The 13,238-nt window shown below is 48.7% G+C and overlaps 2 protein-coding genes across 4 annotated transcripts in view; one reads left to right on the top strand and one right to left on the bottom strand.

The window, feature by feature from the left end:
* Positions 1-2,699: 2,699 nt before the first annotated feature.
* Positions 2,700-4,331, bottom strand: CENPBD1 (Putative CENPB DNA-binding domain-containing protein 1). Its single transcript, XM_070386769.1, has 3 exons — positions 3,794-4,331; positions 3,574-3,637; positions 2,700-3,291 (listed from the first exon to the last, which is right to left on the bottom strand). Exons 1-3 carry the CDS (start codon positions 4,329-4,331, stop codon positions 2,700-2,702), a joined length of 1,194 nt encoding a protein of 397 aa, XP_070242870.1.
* Positions 4,332-4,960: 629 nt separating this feature from the next.
* LOC102276454 (mitochondrial inner membrane m-AAA protease component AFG3L1-like) overlaps positions 4,961-13,238 on the top strand; it is a 23,822-nt gene continuing 15,544 nt past the window's right edge. Inside the window, exons 1-4 of one of the 3 annotated variants that reach the window (XM_070388489.1) lie at positions 4,961-5,130; positions 9,243-9,330; positions 11,723-11,817; positions 12,191-12,340. In XM_070388489.1, coding sequence (XP_070244590.1) covers positions 4,993-5,130; positions 9,243-9,330; positions 11,723-11,817; positions 12,191-12,340 — 471 coding nt within the window. In that variant the 5' untranslated portion in view covers positions 4,961-4,992. Of the gene's footprint in view, positions 5,131-5,228; positions 5,370-9,242; positions 9,331-11,722; positions 11,818-12,190; positions 12,341-13,238 lie in introns of those variants that run through there. The other 2 variants (XM_070388490.1, XM_070388491.1) reach the window with 2 other exon arrangements.

The following is a 13,238-nucleotide window of genomic DNA, read 5'->3' as shown; positions in this document are numbered from 1 at the left end:
TGGGGGAAGGGTGTGTGTGGGCTGTCTGTGGGTCCACGCTAGCGCCTCCACTTCAAACAACTAAAGCCACACTTTGTGTCAGAGGGAGCATGCGGTCTCCACCCACCCACTTCAGGTACGAGGATGAGTTTTTCTTAAACTTTTAACAGCTGTAGGTTTACAGAAGTGCTGCAAACACATTCCCAGGTACCCATCTCCTGGATTCCGTGAATGTTAACATTTTCCCCATTTGCCTTACTCTTTCTCCACACACTTTCTTTTGAACCATCTGGTGGAAGTTGCAGATGGTGCCCCTTTGCCTCTAAGTGCTCCTGTGTTACCCCAGCAAGGATATGCCTCCCACAGCTATGGTGTGGCCATGACATCAGGATGCTCACGTGGATGCTGACCGTAAAGCCTACAGCAAGCCGTGTTCAAATTCAGCCACTTAGTTGCCATGTCATTTTAGCCTTTAATCTGGAAGGGTTCAGGACTCTGACACAGAAAATCACAGACAAATTATTCTGAAGACTTTCCTTTAGTGTGGGTTTTTCTGACTGGACTCGGGCTTTGCCCTTTTGGTGGGATTTTCCACCCACCAAAGTGGTGGGTGGGTCCAATTTGTCATCTATCCTGCTCAAAACGCTCTGGTCCACTTGGTCCAGCTGACTGACATCTTCCTGGCACTCTTTAGGCACTTTCTTACTTTCTAGCACAGGAAAGTGTTCCAGGCTTAGTTAGTAATTGCCCCAGTCCCAGCCCTGACACCAGTCATCTCTCCAAGGAGCCCTGGGACCTTCTGGTGGAGGACGGGTGTGATAGTTGGGTGTGCTCACTTTTGGGCTGATCACTGCCCAGAGGTCCTTTCAGTAGTGTGGAAATAGTACTCCTTATCTATTTCTTTTTTGGTCTATAAACATTAAAAACCATGAGTTCACAGTGAAACTTCCAATTTCAAAACAACACAAGTCATTCTTTCCCTTTTTCATGTTTATTATTTCCTTGCTCGACAGTGAGAGAGCTGGCTCCCTTATCCAGAGTACACTTATTTGCTCAGTCCGACAGTACACAGAAAGCACCTTTGGGACTGCTCACTTACGCTGGTGAGAAACAAGGCTACTCACGAGCCTTTAATATTTGTCTATAGCCCGAGGGCATACAGTCAAAAAGTACTTGCTTTTGCTTCTTCATTGTGGGTGTGCAGTTCCTGTGAAATACGGTTCCATTCAGGCAGTCCACTGCTTTACTTCCCCATCCTTCTTTACTTTTGCTTGTACAGTATATTAACATGGTCCCCAAAGTCAGAACTTCATAAAAGGTACAAAAGTTATATCTCCTCCCACCTCTGGAACCAATCTCTTTAGTCTGATTTCTCCCACCTTTGTTTCTTATTGTACAAATGAGTATGATGTATGCATATTTTCTTATTCCCTGTCTTTCTTCCACAAAAGGTAGCATACTCTACTCCTGATGTTGCTTTTTTTCTATTAATAATATATCCTGGAAACCACTCCACATCAGTTGAGTTCTTCCTTGTTCTCTTATTATTGTAGTTGTCATCACTTACAACTGTCTAACTCTCCATTGTGTACAAGCGCCATTTCATATTTGACTTTTTACATGAGACTCTTCAGGCTATTTCCTAGGTTTTGAAGTTACAAACAAGGCTGCAACAAAATCCATGCATCTGTATTTTCTTTTGTTGGAAGTGTATCCTCCTAAAAGTGGGATTGTTAAATCAAAATAAATATATTTTGTATTAGTGCTTGATACTCTTCTGTAAGGGATGTACAAGTTTGTGTTAGAACCAGCAGTGAATGAGGGTGCCTCTGACCCCACAGCCTAACCAGTGGAGTATGTAGCCATACTTTTGATTATTGCTGATCTGAATAATGAGAAATGGTATGAGTGTTGTTTCATCTGCACTTCTCTTATGTTTGAAGCACTAATTTACCTGCTTATGAATTATATCTTTTGCCTACTTTTCCATGGGGTTTTTGGTATTTTCTTCTCAATATTTATGAGTTCTTCACATATCAGAGATATTAACTCATTATCTGTGAGAAATTTTCTTCCAGTGTATCATTTGCCTTTGACTCTGTCCTCTTTTATCCTCATGGAAAAGTTTTATTACATTTTCATATCATCAAATTGATTAATCTTAAATTTCACCTGGACTTCGAGTTCCAGAAGATCTTTCTGATCACCCATGGGGAAGAGGCATATATCCATGGGTTGTGTAGCACTTGTATTGTTTCAGCTTTTAGATTCAAATCCCTCGTCTGTTTATTTCTGTGTATGCTGTGAGGTGTGAACTAATTAGCTTTTGCCAAATTTTATCTAGCTGTCCTGCACTATTAAAAAAAAAAAAACCTATCTATATCTACTTCTGGACTTTCTATTGTATTCTACACATTTGAGTACCTCCTTGATTCAATCAGAGGTTTTATAGTGTGTTTCAGTGTCTAGCAGGGCTGGTCTCATTGTGTGTTTTAAATAACTTTTCCTGGATTTTTCTTTCAATCTTCTTAAAGCACATATTTAAGCACAATTTCAGTAACAAGATGTGATGTTCTTTAGTGTCAAAATGAATGTACCAGAAGCAGGGTTTCCAAGGATGTTAAACATCTGGAGGCCAAGACTTGGCCAGGCGTCACCCAGGAGGTTGCCCTGTTGTGTCTGGTCTTCCTGCCGTGGAGTGTGTTGTGCACTGAGGTCACCTAGGAGAGCTGTTTGGAGCACCGCTCTTTCTCACTGTACAGCTCCCTGTAGCAGCTTATTGCATCATTGATTGCTCTTGAAACTTGCAGTTTCCATGCAGCATCAGGGCTGTTACTGGTAAGGACCTGCAAGCCAGCCTCAAAATGTGAGAAGGCTGCTGACAGCTCCCGTGTGGTTAGTTGGCGCAGGGCAGGGGCAGCCTCTTCACCCTCCTCTTCCTCTCCTGCGGGCTCCTGCTCCAGCTGCATCAGCTCCTCATTTGAGAAACCCTCCTCATGGGACTGCAGCAGCTGGTCCACATCAGCTTCTCCCACCTCTCCAACAGCCACACTCTTGGCAAGGATCACAATATTTTGTTGAAGCTGTGCAATGCCATCTGTTTGGGAAGCACTCTGGAACTGAACACACTCAGGCCAAATCTTCTTCCACACACTGTTCATTGTTGCTGGTCTGAGCTCCCCCCAGGCTACTGCGATGTTGTCCACAGCGTCCACAATGCTGTAGTTTCTCCAGAACTCCCTGATCTCTGCTGTATCCTCCCCATCTGTTGCTTCTAGGATGTGCTCGAAAGTCCTTCTCAGGTAATGAGCTCTGAAGGCAGAGGTTACACCTTGACCCATGGGCTGGATCGAGTCAGCTGTGCTGTCATGAAGATACTCCACTCTTACAGTATCAGACAGATCGTTCAGATTGACTGGGTGGCATGGTGCCTTGTCTAAGATGAGCAGGGCTTTGTTGGTCAGGTTGTTTTGGGCACAGTATTTCTCAATGGCAGGGCAAAAAAAATATGTGAACCATTCACGAAAGATGCTCCTGGTTGCCCAGGCCTTTCTGCTTGAGCGCCAAATCACGGGCAGATTGGGCTTGGAGTACCCCTTCAGAGCCTTGGGGTTTTCTGAGTGGTACACCAATAGGGGTTTCAATTTGAAGTCCCCAGCTGCGTTGCCACCAAGAAGCAGCATCAAGCGATCTTTGGATGATTTAAATCCTGGCTCAGCTCTCTCTTCTACTGAAAGAAACGTTCTTTCAGGCATTCTTTTCCAATAAAGACCTGTCTCATCCACATTAAAAACTTGCTGGGGGGTGTACTCACCTTCCTGAATGATGCTCTTCAGTATTTCTGGATATTCATCCTTCTTGGCAGGAGCTGAGATGTTCATTTTGAAGTGGGGCAAACAGTGGCGTTCCTTGAATCTCACAAACCACCCTTTACTTGCAGTAAACTTTTCTGTTTGAGAGCTTTCACCTTGCTCACGCTGTAAGTCATCAAACAAACTCTTGGCCTTCTTCTGAATAACGGTGACACTCAGGGCCACGTTTCGCTGGCTCTGGTCTTCAAGCCACACGCACAACAACCGCTCCATGGTCTCCATGACTGCACTTCGGCGGCGAGTCAACCGGGAGGCTCTCAAAGGAGTGGCTATTTGTGAACTCGCTTTGATTTTCTCTTTATTATCTCTGATGGTTGCCACCGTAGAGGCAGCAAGGCCTAAGGCCTTTGCGATCTGGCTGAGCTTCTCACCCACTTCAAAACGTCTTAACACTTCTAACTTCACGTCGAGAGTGATTGCTTTCCTTTCCCTTTTGGCACTCCGGATGACTGCGGCGTTTAGGGACCTTTTCCCAGGCATCTTTGCCGCCGGTGTGTACTAACCACAGCAGTCTCAGGGGCGAGAAAGCCTGTGGTTACTCCATGCCCCTTCGCAGAATTTGGGGAAGAGAAATTGGGGCTTCCCCGAGGCGCAGGATGACTACACCGGGGACGTGACCGGCTCAGCACAGGCCGGCCCACGATACAGCCCAGGACAGGGCCGGTTCCTTCTGGGTTCCAGGGAGTCAATCAGAGCGGCCTAATCCCTGGACAGCAGGACTGGGTTTCCCTGAAGCAGAAACAAAACTCCGCGAGGGGCGGTAATACCGCACAGCACACGCCGCCCAGGGTCTTCGGTTCCTCGGGAACCGGTTCCCAGCGCTGTACCTGGACCACAAGGAGTCGGCGGACAGGCGGGGTGGTGTACGCCGCTTCCCAAGGAGGACTCCAGATTTAAAGTAAGTCTAAAGGATGTCTCCTCAGCACCTTGCCCGCGTCTGCCACCGTAGTGCAGGTGGCGCAAACGTTCAGATCCGAGTCAGGTCCGACAGTAGACACCTGAGGCAAGGTCCCCACCTAGGCGCCTTGGCCTCACCGCGCATGCGCGAGACCCCGAGGTCCGCTGGAGGTGTGGTGCCCTATGACCTACTCGCCGCTGCACTGCGCGTGCGCGCGCCGAGCGGCGCGAGGTCTGAGGGGGAATGTCGCAGCGGCTGGTGGCGGCGGCCGGCAGCAGGGCGGTAGCGGGGCCGCTCGCCTTGCTGTGGCGGTGCGGCCTTGGCCCACGAGGGGGCAGGACGTTCGGGGCAGGCGTGAGGGCGCTCGGAACCGCTCAGCAGGTGAGCGGGGAGGCGCCGCCCGCCGATTCCGGGCGGCGGGGGCGGTGGTCGCTCTCGACGCCACGGTGACGCCATCCACGTGCGCCACCGGCGCGGGGAGCGGGTGAGGGAACCAGATGCGCGAACCGGAGCCCCAAAAGCGGAGGCGCGTCGGCGGCGGCCACAGCTCCGGCCAGCTGGCTGGTCCCGGGGCTCCAGCCCTTCCCAGCGGCTGAGGCGGCTGCCGCTGGCCCAAACAGGTCTCCATCTGCTTTCCTTCTTGTGGCCTCTTACGCCCTTTTCTTTGAAAGTTCCCTCAGCCTCTCAGTGCCCTGTCCACTGCCCCTGCGTTCTTGTTCCCCGCTCCCAAGAGCCGCGTTGAGCGAATTGCGTTCAAGCCTTGTTCCGCTGTGAGCCTACCTTGTTTTCTCGGACTCTGGCTCCGACTGCGAGGTGGTTTCCTCCTGGGCTCAGCGGTGATACCACTTCTGCTCAGTATCACAGGGTTGTTCTCCGTCATGATACAGTTTTGTAAAGTGTTACGTGTTTTTTATTCAGACAACATTCGTCGAGCCCAGTTCTACACTGTAATCATAGCTAACGTTGTTTGAGGGGTTTCATGCTGAGGGCGTTACAGGGAATGTCTCATTTAAGTCTTATCCCCGTCCGGCAGGTAGGCGCTGCACTAAACCCTGTTTTATAGGAGAGGAGACGCTAGAGCATAGCTAGTCAGTATCTCCGCTTTTAGATACTTCTGTATTGTACGCCTTCCTCTGGGTTAGATTCTCTGAAGTAGACCATATTTTAAGGTTTATTTTTGTATTGAGCATCCCAGGGGGACAGTGATCACGTAGATTTCTTTTGTGGCGGACTGATGTGGAGCCTCTGGATTTTGGTCAGAGAAAGCTGTCTTGATTTCAGACAGTATTGAAAGGGGAAGAAGGGGGCCCATGCGTTTGTTTTCTGTCCTGTTTCCAGGAGTGAACTTTTCCTTCTTACCTCTTCATTTTGGGGATGGTGCACTGTCAGTTTGATTGTTTTTGGCAATATCAGTGAAAGGAGAGCCTTTCATCTGTGGCTGTGTGGCAACTCAGGGGACTGTTCAAGTTGTTAGCTGGATGGAATGCAGTGATTGAGGGGTGCAACACAGCTGTGTCATGAGGCTCTGAATTCCATGGAGCTCAGTGGTTTTAGTTAGGGAGGGAGGAAGTTGGATGATCTTTGAATTCCTTTCCAGACAAAGCTGTTCCGCTGTGGAGTCTATTAGCCACGGCATCTCATCTGGAACAGATGTGAGCTCTCCTTTGAGGGACTTGAAGGCTAGACCTGGCGTGGGAAGGCTGGAGATGAAGTCGCAGTTTGCCTTTTGGTTAAAAGAAGTGTGGGAGCAGTCAGTACTCCTCAAGGGGAATCTTATGTTTTGGATGCTTCTCGCAGTTACGTTTTCATTGACTGAGCTTCCTACATTGTCCATTCCACTCCAGAAGGAGAACCAGACAACAACATGTAGGTAGCGTATTAGGAGGTATGAAGGAGAAGGAAACGGAACAGAAGGAGTAGACAGTGAAGAGAAGGGTGGAGGAGGATGAGTGCCACGCTGTGAGAGGTGGGGTAATCGACTCCTGAAGGATGTGAGGCTTGAGCAGGAACTGCCAGCAGATTTGCAAGCGCCTGCTGGGGCTGCACCTGTGTGCATCTGAGACACAGGCTGGAGTCACCTGATTCGTGACCTGATAAAGGACAGTGACACTTTGCCTGTTACGGGAAGACTGCTGTGCACAGCTTCACATGCTGGCTTTGCATATCCAGACACCAAGAATGGGTGGTAGATCCCTGTCTTTGAGAGCTGTATCTGACCTACTGTGGTCCCCTAAGCAAATCAAAACACTAAGTCATGAAATAAAGGAGAGGGATGTTTCTCAAGTTTTGAAGGCCTGATGATCGTACTTTGTCTTTCTAGGGCTGGAGACCTCCTAACACCTCTAGGAGCCCCAGCTCCCTCTCTGGGGAGGTGCTGGGGAAACCCTGGGGGCTGGGTGCCAGAGCACTCATCACATACCGCTGGCTCCCAGTCACCTTACCTCAGGCCCTCACCTCCCTCTCCTCACTTCTGCATTTTCCACCCGACACGGGAGGGCCTTGGGGAGCAGAGGGGGCCAGGACCATCTTCTTCTGTGAGCCTTTGTCTAGGCCTCCCCTTACGGTGACGTGACAACCTGTGTGACATTACGTTCTGGTCCCCTTGTGTGTGGTGACTTGCTCTGTGTGGGGAGGGGACACTCATGGAGCAAAGGCTCCAGGAGCCTCATCACCATTACTGCTGTGTCTCCTTCCTGAGCCCCTTGTTTATGGTTTTCCCGGATTTCAATAACATTCTCATGGCTTACCTGACTTTTTAGTGCTCTGAGGCCTCTGATAAGGATGTGTGAATGATTGGGCTTATCAGCAAATTAATAATTACTAAGAAATGGTGTTTGCACTGGGGAATAGCCTGCCACCTTAAAAGACGACACGGCTGAAATAACACAAGAGTCGTCATGTATGGATCCAGTTTCATTATAATAAAATATTGGGAACAATCCAAATCTTTGGTTGGGGTTTTTTGTTTGTTTAACCATTTATGGACCTTTTTAAAAAAGAATTTTATTTTTAATTGGAGGATAATTGCTTTACAATAATGTGTTGGTTTCTGCCCTGGATCAACATTTAAAACAGTTTTTTTTTTTAAAGTATTTTTTTTTCACATTTTTTAAAAATTTTATTTTATTTTTAAACTTTACATAATTGTATTAGTTTTGCCAAATATCAAAATGAATCCGCCACAGGTATACATGTGTTCCCCATCCTGAACCTTCCTCCCTCCTCCCTCCCCATAAAGTATTTATTTATATTGGCTTTGCTGCGTCTTTGTGGCTGCGCGGGGGGCTACTCTCTAGTTGTGGTGCAAGGGCGTCTCATTGCAGTGGCTTGTCTTGTTTCAGAGCATGAGCTCTAGAGCAGGGTCTCAGCAGCTGTCCACAGGCTTATTTGCCCTTTGGCATGTGGAATCTTTCCGGATCAGGGATCGAACCTGTGTCCCCTGCATTGGCAGGTGGACTCTTAACCAGGGGACCACCAGGCAAGTCCTGGTTGAGGTATTTTGGCTGCAGTTAATACTCAGTGACTGCTTAGAGCTGTTTTTTTTTTTTACTGTGGTGGCTTCTGTTGTACTCGTTTTTCCTATAATGGCTTTTGACCTATGATAGTGAGAAACCAAAATTGTCTTTCATCCTGTCTTTAACTGATGTTAAGTATTGTTAGTAGCTTATGGTAATAAAAACTGTCATTTTCCTTTTTGAGAACTCAAGAAAATACAGGGTTTCTCAGGTGGTGCTGCCTGCCAGTACAGGAGACATAAGAGATATGGGTTCAATCCCTGGGTCAGGAAGATCCCTTAGAGAAGGGAACAGCAACCCATGGACAGAGGAGGTTGGTGGGCTACAGTTCATAGGGTCATAAAGAATCAGACACAACTGGAGCAAGTTAGCAGGCAGAAAATGTTTGCTTTCCTGACAAAACCACTGACCTGTGGCTGATCAAAGATAAATCGTAATACCCTTTGGTTTTTGAATTTCACATGATTTTAATGTTTGTTTTTAAGAGTTATTAATATTTGTTTTAATAGCTTCAGTGACAAAAATTGCCTCAGGCAGGAAGTGATTACTTAGCAGTTTTTTTTGATAGCTGTAGCTATAAAAATTCTTCATGTATTTCTGCACTGAATGTAGTTTCTGTTTCTCCTGCTTGAATCATATTTGTTTTTAAAGATTTTTTTTTTTGATGTGGACTGTTTTTAAAGTCTTTTTTGAATTTGTTACAATATTGCTTCTGTAGTTTATATTTTGTGTTTTTTGGCCACAAATCTTAGCTCCCCAACCAGGGATTGAATTCACAGTCCCTGTATTGGAAGGCAAAGTCTGAACACCTGGACCATCAGGGAAGTCACATTGAATCATATTTTTAATGAGATAAAGCAGGTAAAGGCTTCAGGTTTATGCCTGCACTCGAATCCTGGTCCTTTCCAACCTGGAACTGCCACTGTGAGAAGATGCTGCATCAGAATTTGTGGAAACTAATTCTGTCTCCCGTTTCAGTGTCTCCAGGGAATCCGCTTTCAGCAGTCGGCTCTGCAGATAAGACTGGCGTCAGTTTCCCATTGGCTGTGTTCAAAACCACCCAAAGGTATGTGTCTTTCTCCTGCCATCGTTAGCAGCATGAGGTCACAGGACCTGAGAGTGGCTTCCTTGGTGCCCTGTGTTTGTGGGGAGCAGGGACAGTGTGCATGACGGCCCAGGAGACCCAGGCCGCTCCTCTTCTAGCTTATATATGTATTGAGTCACACCTAGTTCCTCTCCCGTTTCTGGGTCACCTGCCCCACGTCTTTGCAGTGTTAATATATCAGTGAAGGTGGCAAAAGAGAGAAGGTGTTCCAGAAGGAAGTGGTGGGTGAATCTTTGGGAATGCTGGGGAGCAAGGCTTTGTTTCTGCACATCTGAGGGTTAAGCTGAGTCTCATGTTTGGAAAGCAGGACAGGGACCTCATGTCTATTGCAGTTAGTTTGGAGCACATGTGCCCTTTGAGCGCAGGTTATGGGCTGTGCAGTGGGTCTCGGAGAACCTGTGTGGGGAGGCTTGCAGAGTTTGGACTTGGAGGTGTGTGTCGATTGTACCAGGCTGAAGCCAGGAAGAAAATCGGCTTCTCCCTTACTCCTTTCCTGTTGGACAGTCTGGCTGCTTGTGTGAGTGTGGCGCGTGCTTTTAAAGTGCCAGAATCTCATCATTTTCCCTATGGGTTTGAGAAATTCTTTAAGAGGAGGAGAAGAAACACAGAATTAGAAATGCAACAGCTCATAAAACAGCTCGTAAAAGGAACAATTTGACCAATCAGACTATCAAAGTTTTACATTTGAGAATTTTTAATTTTTTTTAAACTTTTATTTTTGGTCATGCCACAAGCATATGGGGTCTGGGTTCCCCAACCAGGGATGGAACCTGGGCTTCCTGATGTGGAAGTATAAGATCCTAGCCACTGGACCACCAAGGCAGTCCCACACTTGAGAATTTTTGAAGCATTCATTAATTTTGGGATAATCGTGGGAGGTGGCGAGCAGGTGGGCCTGTGTGCAGGTGGTCTCAGCACTTCCTTCCCTTCACTGGTTTGTGGACATGGCCTCACTACCTTCCTTTGTCTTCGGGCCTCTGCACCTGCAAAGCTTGTGTGGATCTGAAGCCTCGACAAACCTATCTTTGATCATAAGTTTGGTGACGTGGGGGGTGTGCAGTAGTGTCTTCCTGCTTGGGGAGCCTGGAGCATCGTGAGAGAAGAGGCGTGCAGAGCTCGCTGGGAGGTGATTCGCTGTGACTGTAGGACTTCGTGTTTTGTCCTTCACGTTTATGCAGATCTTTGCTCTACCCTGTCCTGAGTTTGGCCTTCCAGGCATTGAGTTTTGGTTGTTGCTGTGGTGCCTGTACATCAGGGGCTGCTCTGGCCCCGTTTCTCCGGGAACTCTTGTGATGTCGTGCTCAGGCCCTGTGTCTTCTGCTGTTGACTGACACAGAAGTGATTTTTGTCTCACGCCTCTGTCTTTCTACCTTTTCTTTTCTCAGGGGAATGATTTTTTTTCTGTTTTGGGTTATTTTCTTAAGTTCTTTTGGGAAAACACATTCCTGTGTGTTCTTTACTCTCAACTCTTTCCTTCTGGTTTTGCACCAGAGTAACAATCTTGTGTTATTTCCCCTTGTCATTCTGTGTATGCTGAAATGCCTTCTGGATGTTTTAATGGGAGGAATAGTTGATTGAGTTGCCTATGCCCAGCTTTGCGGATGGTTCAGGCCACCTGACCGTTAGCTTGTACTTGGAGGTAGTGGGAGCTTTAGACCACAGATGGGTGTGTCCTGAGTGAGACCCATCCCCCCAGGACATTCTTGGCACCTGATGGAAGGGTAGGGGGGCTCCAGGAGTGTTTCTGGGGGTGCCCTGGTGTGGTTTGAGCTGTTACTACTTTACACGCACACGTTAAGAAAGAGGCTTGGGGACTGGGTTCAGTCATCTAGTCTGTGCGTCACAAATGTTCTGAGGGGTGATGACGTGAGTGCCAGCCTAAAGAGTTCTCTGGCTGTCCCGAGACTAGGACTTCATGCTTTCAGTGCCAAGGGCCCAGGTTCAGAGAGCTAAGATCCTGAAAGCCATGAGGCTCAGCCAGAAAAAAGCAAACCAAAAGGTAATGCCTCCTAGATCTCACCTGGCACACACACAGTCACTCTGATTTCAGAAAGCGCAAGAAACTGTTGTAAATTTCCCTTCTTGTCTGGGACTGTCTGGGATTGGTGTAGACTTGCAGTCTCCACTACCCTGGCCCCTGCCCTGATCCCAGGAGGGCACTGCAGGTTTTCCTCTCAGCTTGAGAAGCTCTGCCCCTTGCCACACGCAGCACTTGCTTTACGCTCCCCGTTTATCTCAAGGCAGCTGTGTTGGGGAAATTGTGTTTTGGAAGAGTTCTTCTCTTCTCTGAATCCTCTTTCTCTGGGCAGTTCGGTGTGACCATTCCCTGAGGTCAGAGTTTGTTTTCTCTTAGGAACTAGTGAACCAAAGGATGCTGGTCCTGGAGCGGACGGAGGGAAGAGAGGAGGAAAGCGGGATGACTTTGCCTGGTGGAAACGAATGCAGAAGGTTCGTGCGTGTCCGTAAGGGCCAGTTCCAGATGGCCTGTCACTTTTCTGAGGAAGTAATCACTGAGGGCTTGGGCTTTGTACAAACTAATTCAGAGATTCTAAGCAGTGGATTTAATTTCTAAAACTAAGATCTCCATCGGAGTTTTTAAAGACCCAGAGAAGCGATGGTCTCAGGAAGGCTAGCTGCTTTTCCCGAGTGGCCTGGGAGCTGCTGTGGCCTTACACACCGGCAGATGCTGCGCCCATGGAGGCCAGTGGCAGGGGGGGTTCAGGTGGAGGGCTTGGCGACTTCTCCCTCGTCTGTGAAAGGACATTTTTGTGAGAGAGCCACTCTCTTTCAGTGTAACCCATGTTGTGTTCTCTCCCTGCAGGGGAAGGTGCCCTGGGACGACAAGGATCTCCGCAGTCTGGCCGTGCTGGGGGCAGGTGTCGTTGCAGGATTTCTCTACTTCTATTTCCGAGATCCTGGGAAGGAAATCACTTGGAAGCACTTCGTGCAGTATTACCTGGCGAGAGGTCTGGTGAGAGGATTTGCACACTGCCAGCCTTGGAAGGAGATGGCCTGTCGGCCTCGGGGTGCAGATGTGACTACCTTGCTTCACCCCCACACCTGCCCACTCCCTGAAACACTCACTCATTGTGTGTTAGCTCTGGCTTCTCATTTCACTTGGTTCTGTTTGTGAATCTTGACACTGTAGTCGTGACTCTGACTCAGAGCCTTTCTCCTTGAGGGCACCCCTGGCCCACTGCTAGGCCCTGGACAGTAGGGGCCAGCACTGGGCTCTGAGTCACACCAGTGGAGTCCTCTGTCCTCCTCACACTTGGGCTTGAGCGTACACCTTCACAAACACAGTGGCCTTGCTCCCCGTTGCATGAACAGCGCACTGTTAAGGCTGGGCCTTCCTGCTGTGTGGTGACATCCGCAGGGAGTTCTCCTTTGCCCTGAGGTCTGTCCACATTCTGTCCTCAGGGAGGCCCGTGGTGATGGTTCTACATGGTGGGGGAAGGGCTGCTGCAGCCCCTTCTGCTGAGGACCTGCCCCCAGCAGGTGTGGCCTGAGGGGCGGGGGGAGACAGGTGTCCTGCTGTGCTTGCGGTCTGGATTGGTCCAGATGTTCCTCGAGGTCTTACGTGGCGGACAGTGACATGCTTATTCTGGAGCACAGCACAGCCCGGAGCACAGAAAGGTGACATGTCCATCCCCCCACTCAAGCCCACCTAATGCAGCCCTGGCCAAACCTGTGGTGCCTGATTGGGAGCTGACGCTCGCCTGGCCTAGCTAGACAAGGACCAGATCCCCTCACATAAGGGGACTTCCACATCAGCTGGGAGAGTCTAGCACCTGAACCTGAGGGCTGCGTCTTGTTCCAGCCCCTCTGAGCTGTCCGAAGAGGTCCCCTGATAAAATCTCAGAATGTCA

Source organism: Bos mutus, chromosome 18 (genome assembly GCF_027580195.1).
Source record: "Bos mutus isolate GX-2022 chromosome 18, NWIPB_WYAK_1.1, whole genome shotgun sequence".
NCBI lineage: Eukaryota > Metazoa > Chordata > Mammalia > Artiodactyla > Bovidae > Bos > Bos mutus.
The sequence above is the reverse complement of the archived record's forward strand: the minus strand, read 5'-3'. Positions and strand labels throughout refer to the sequence as shown.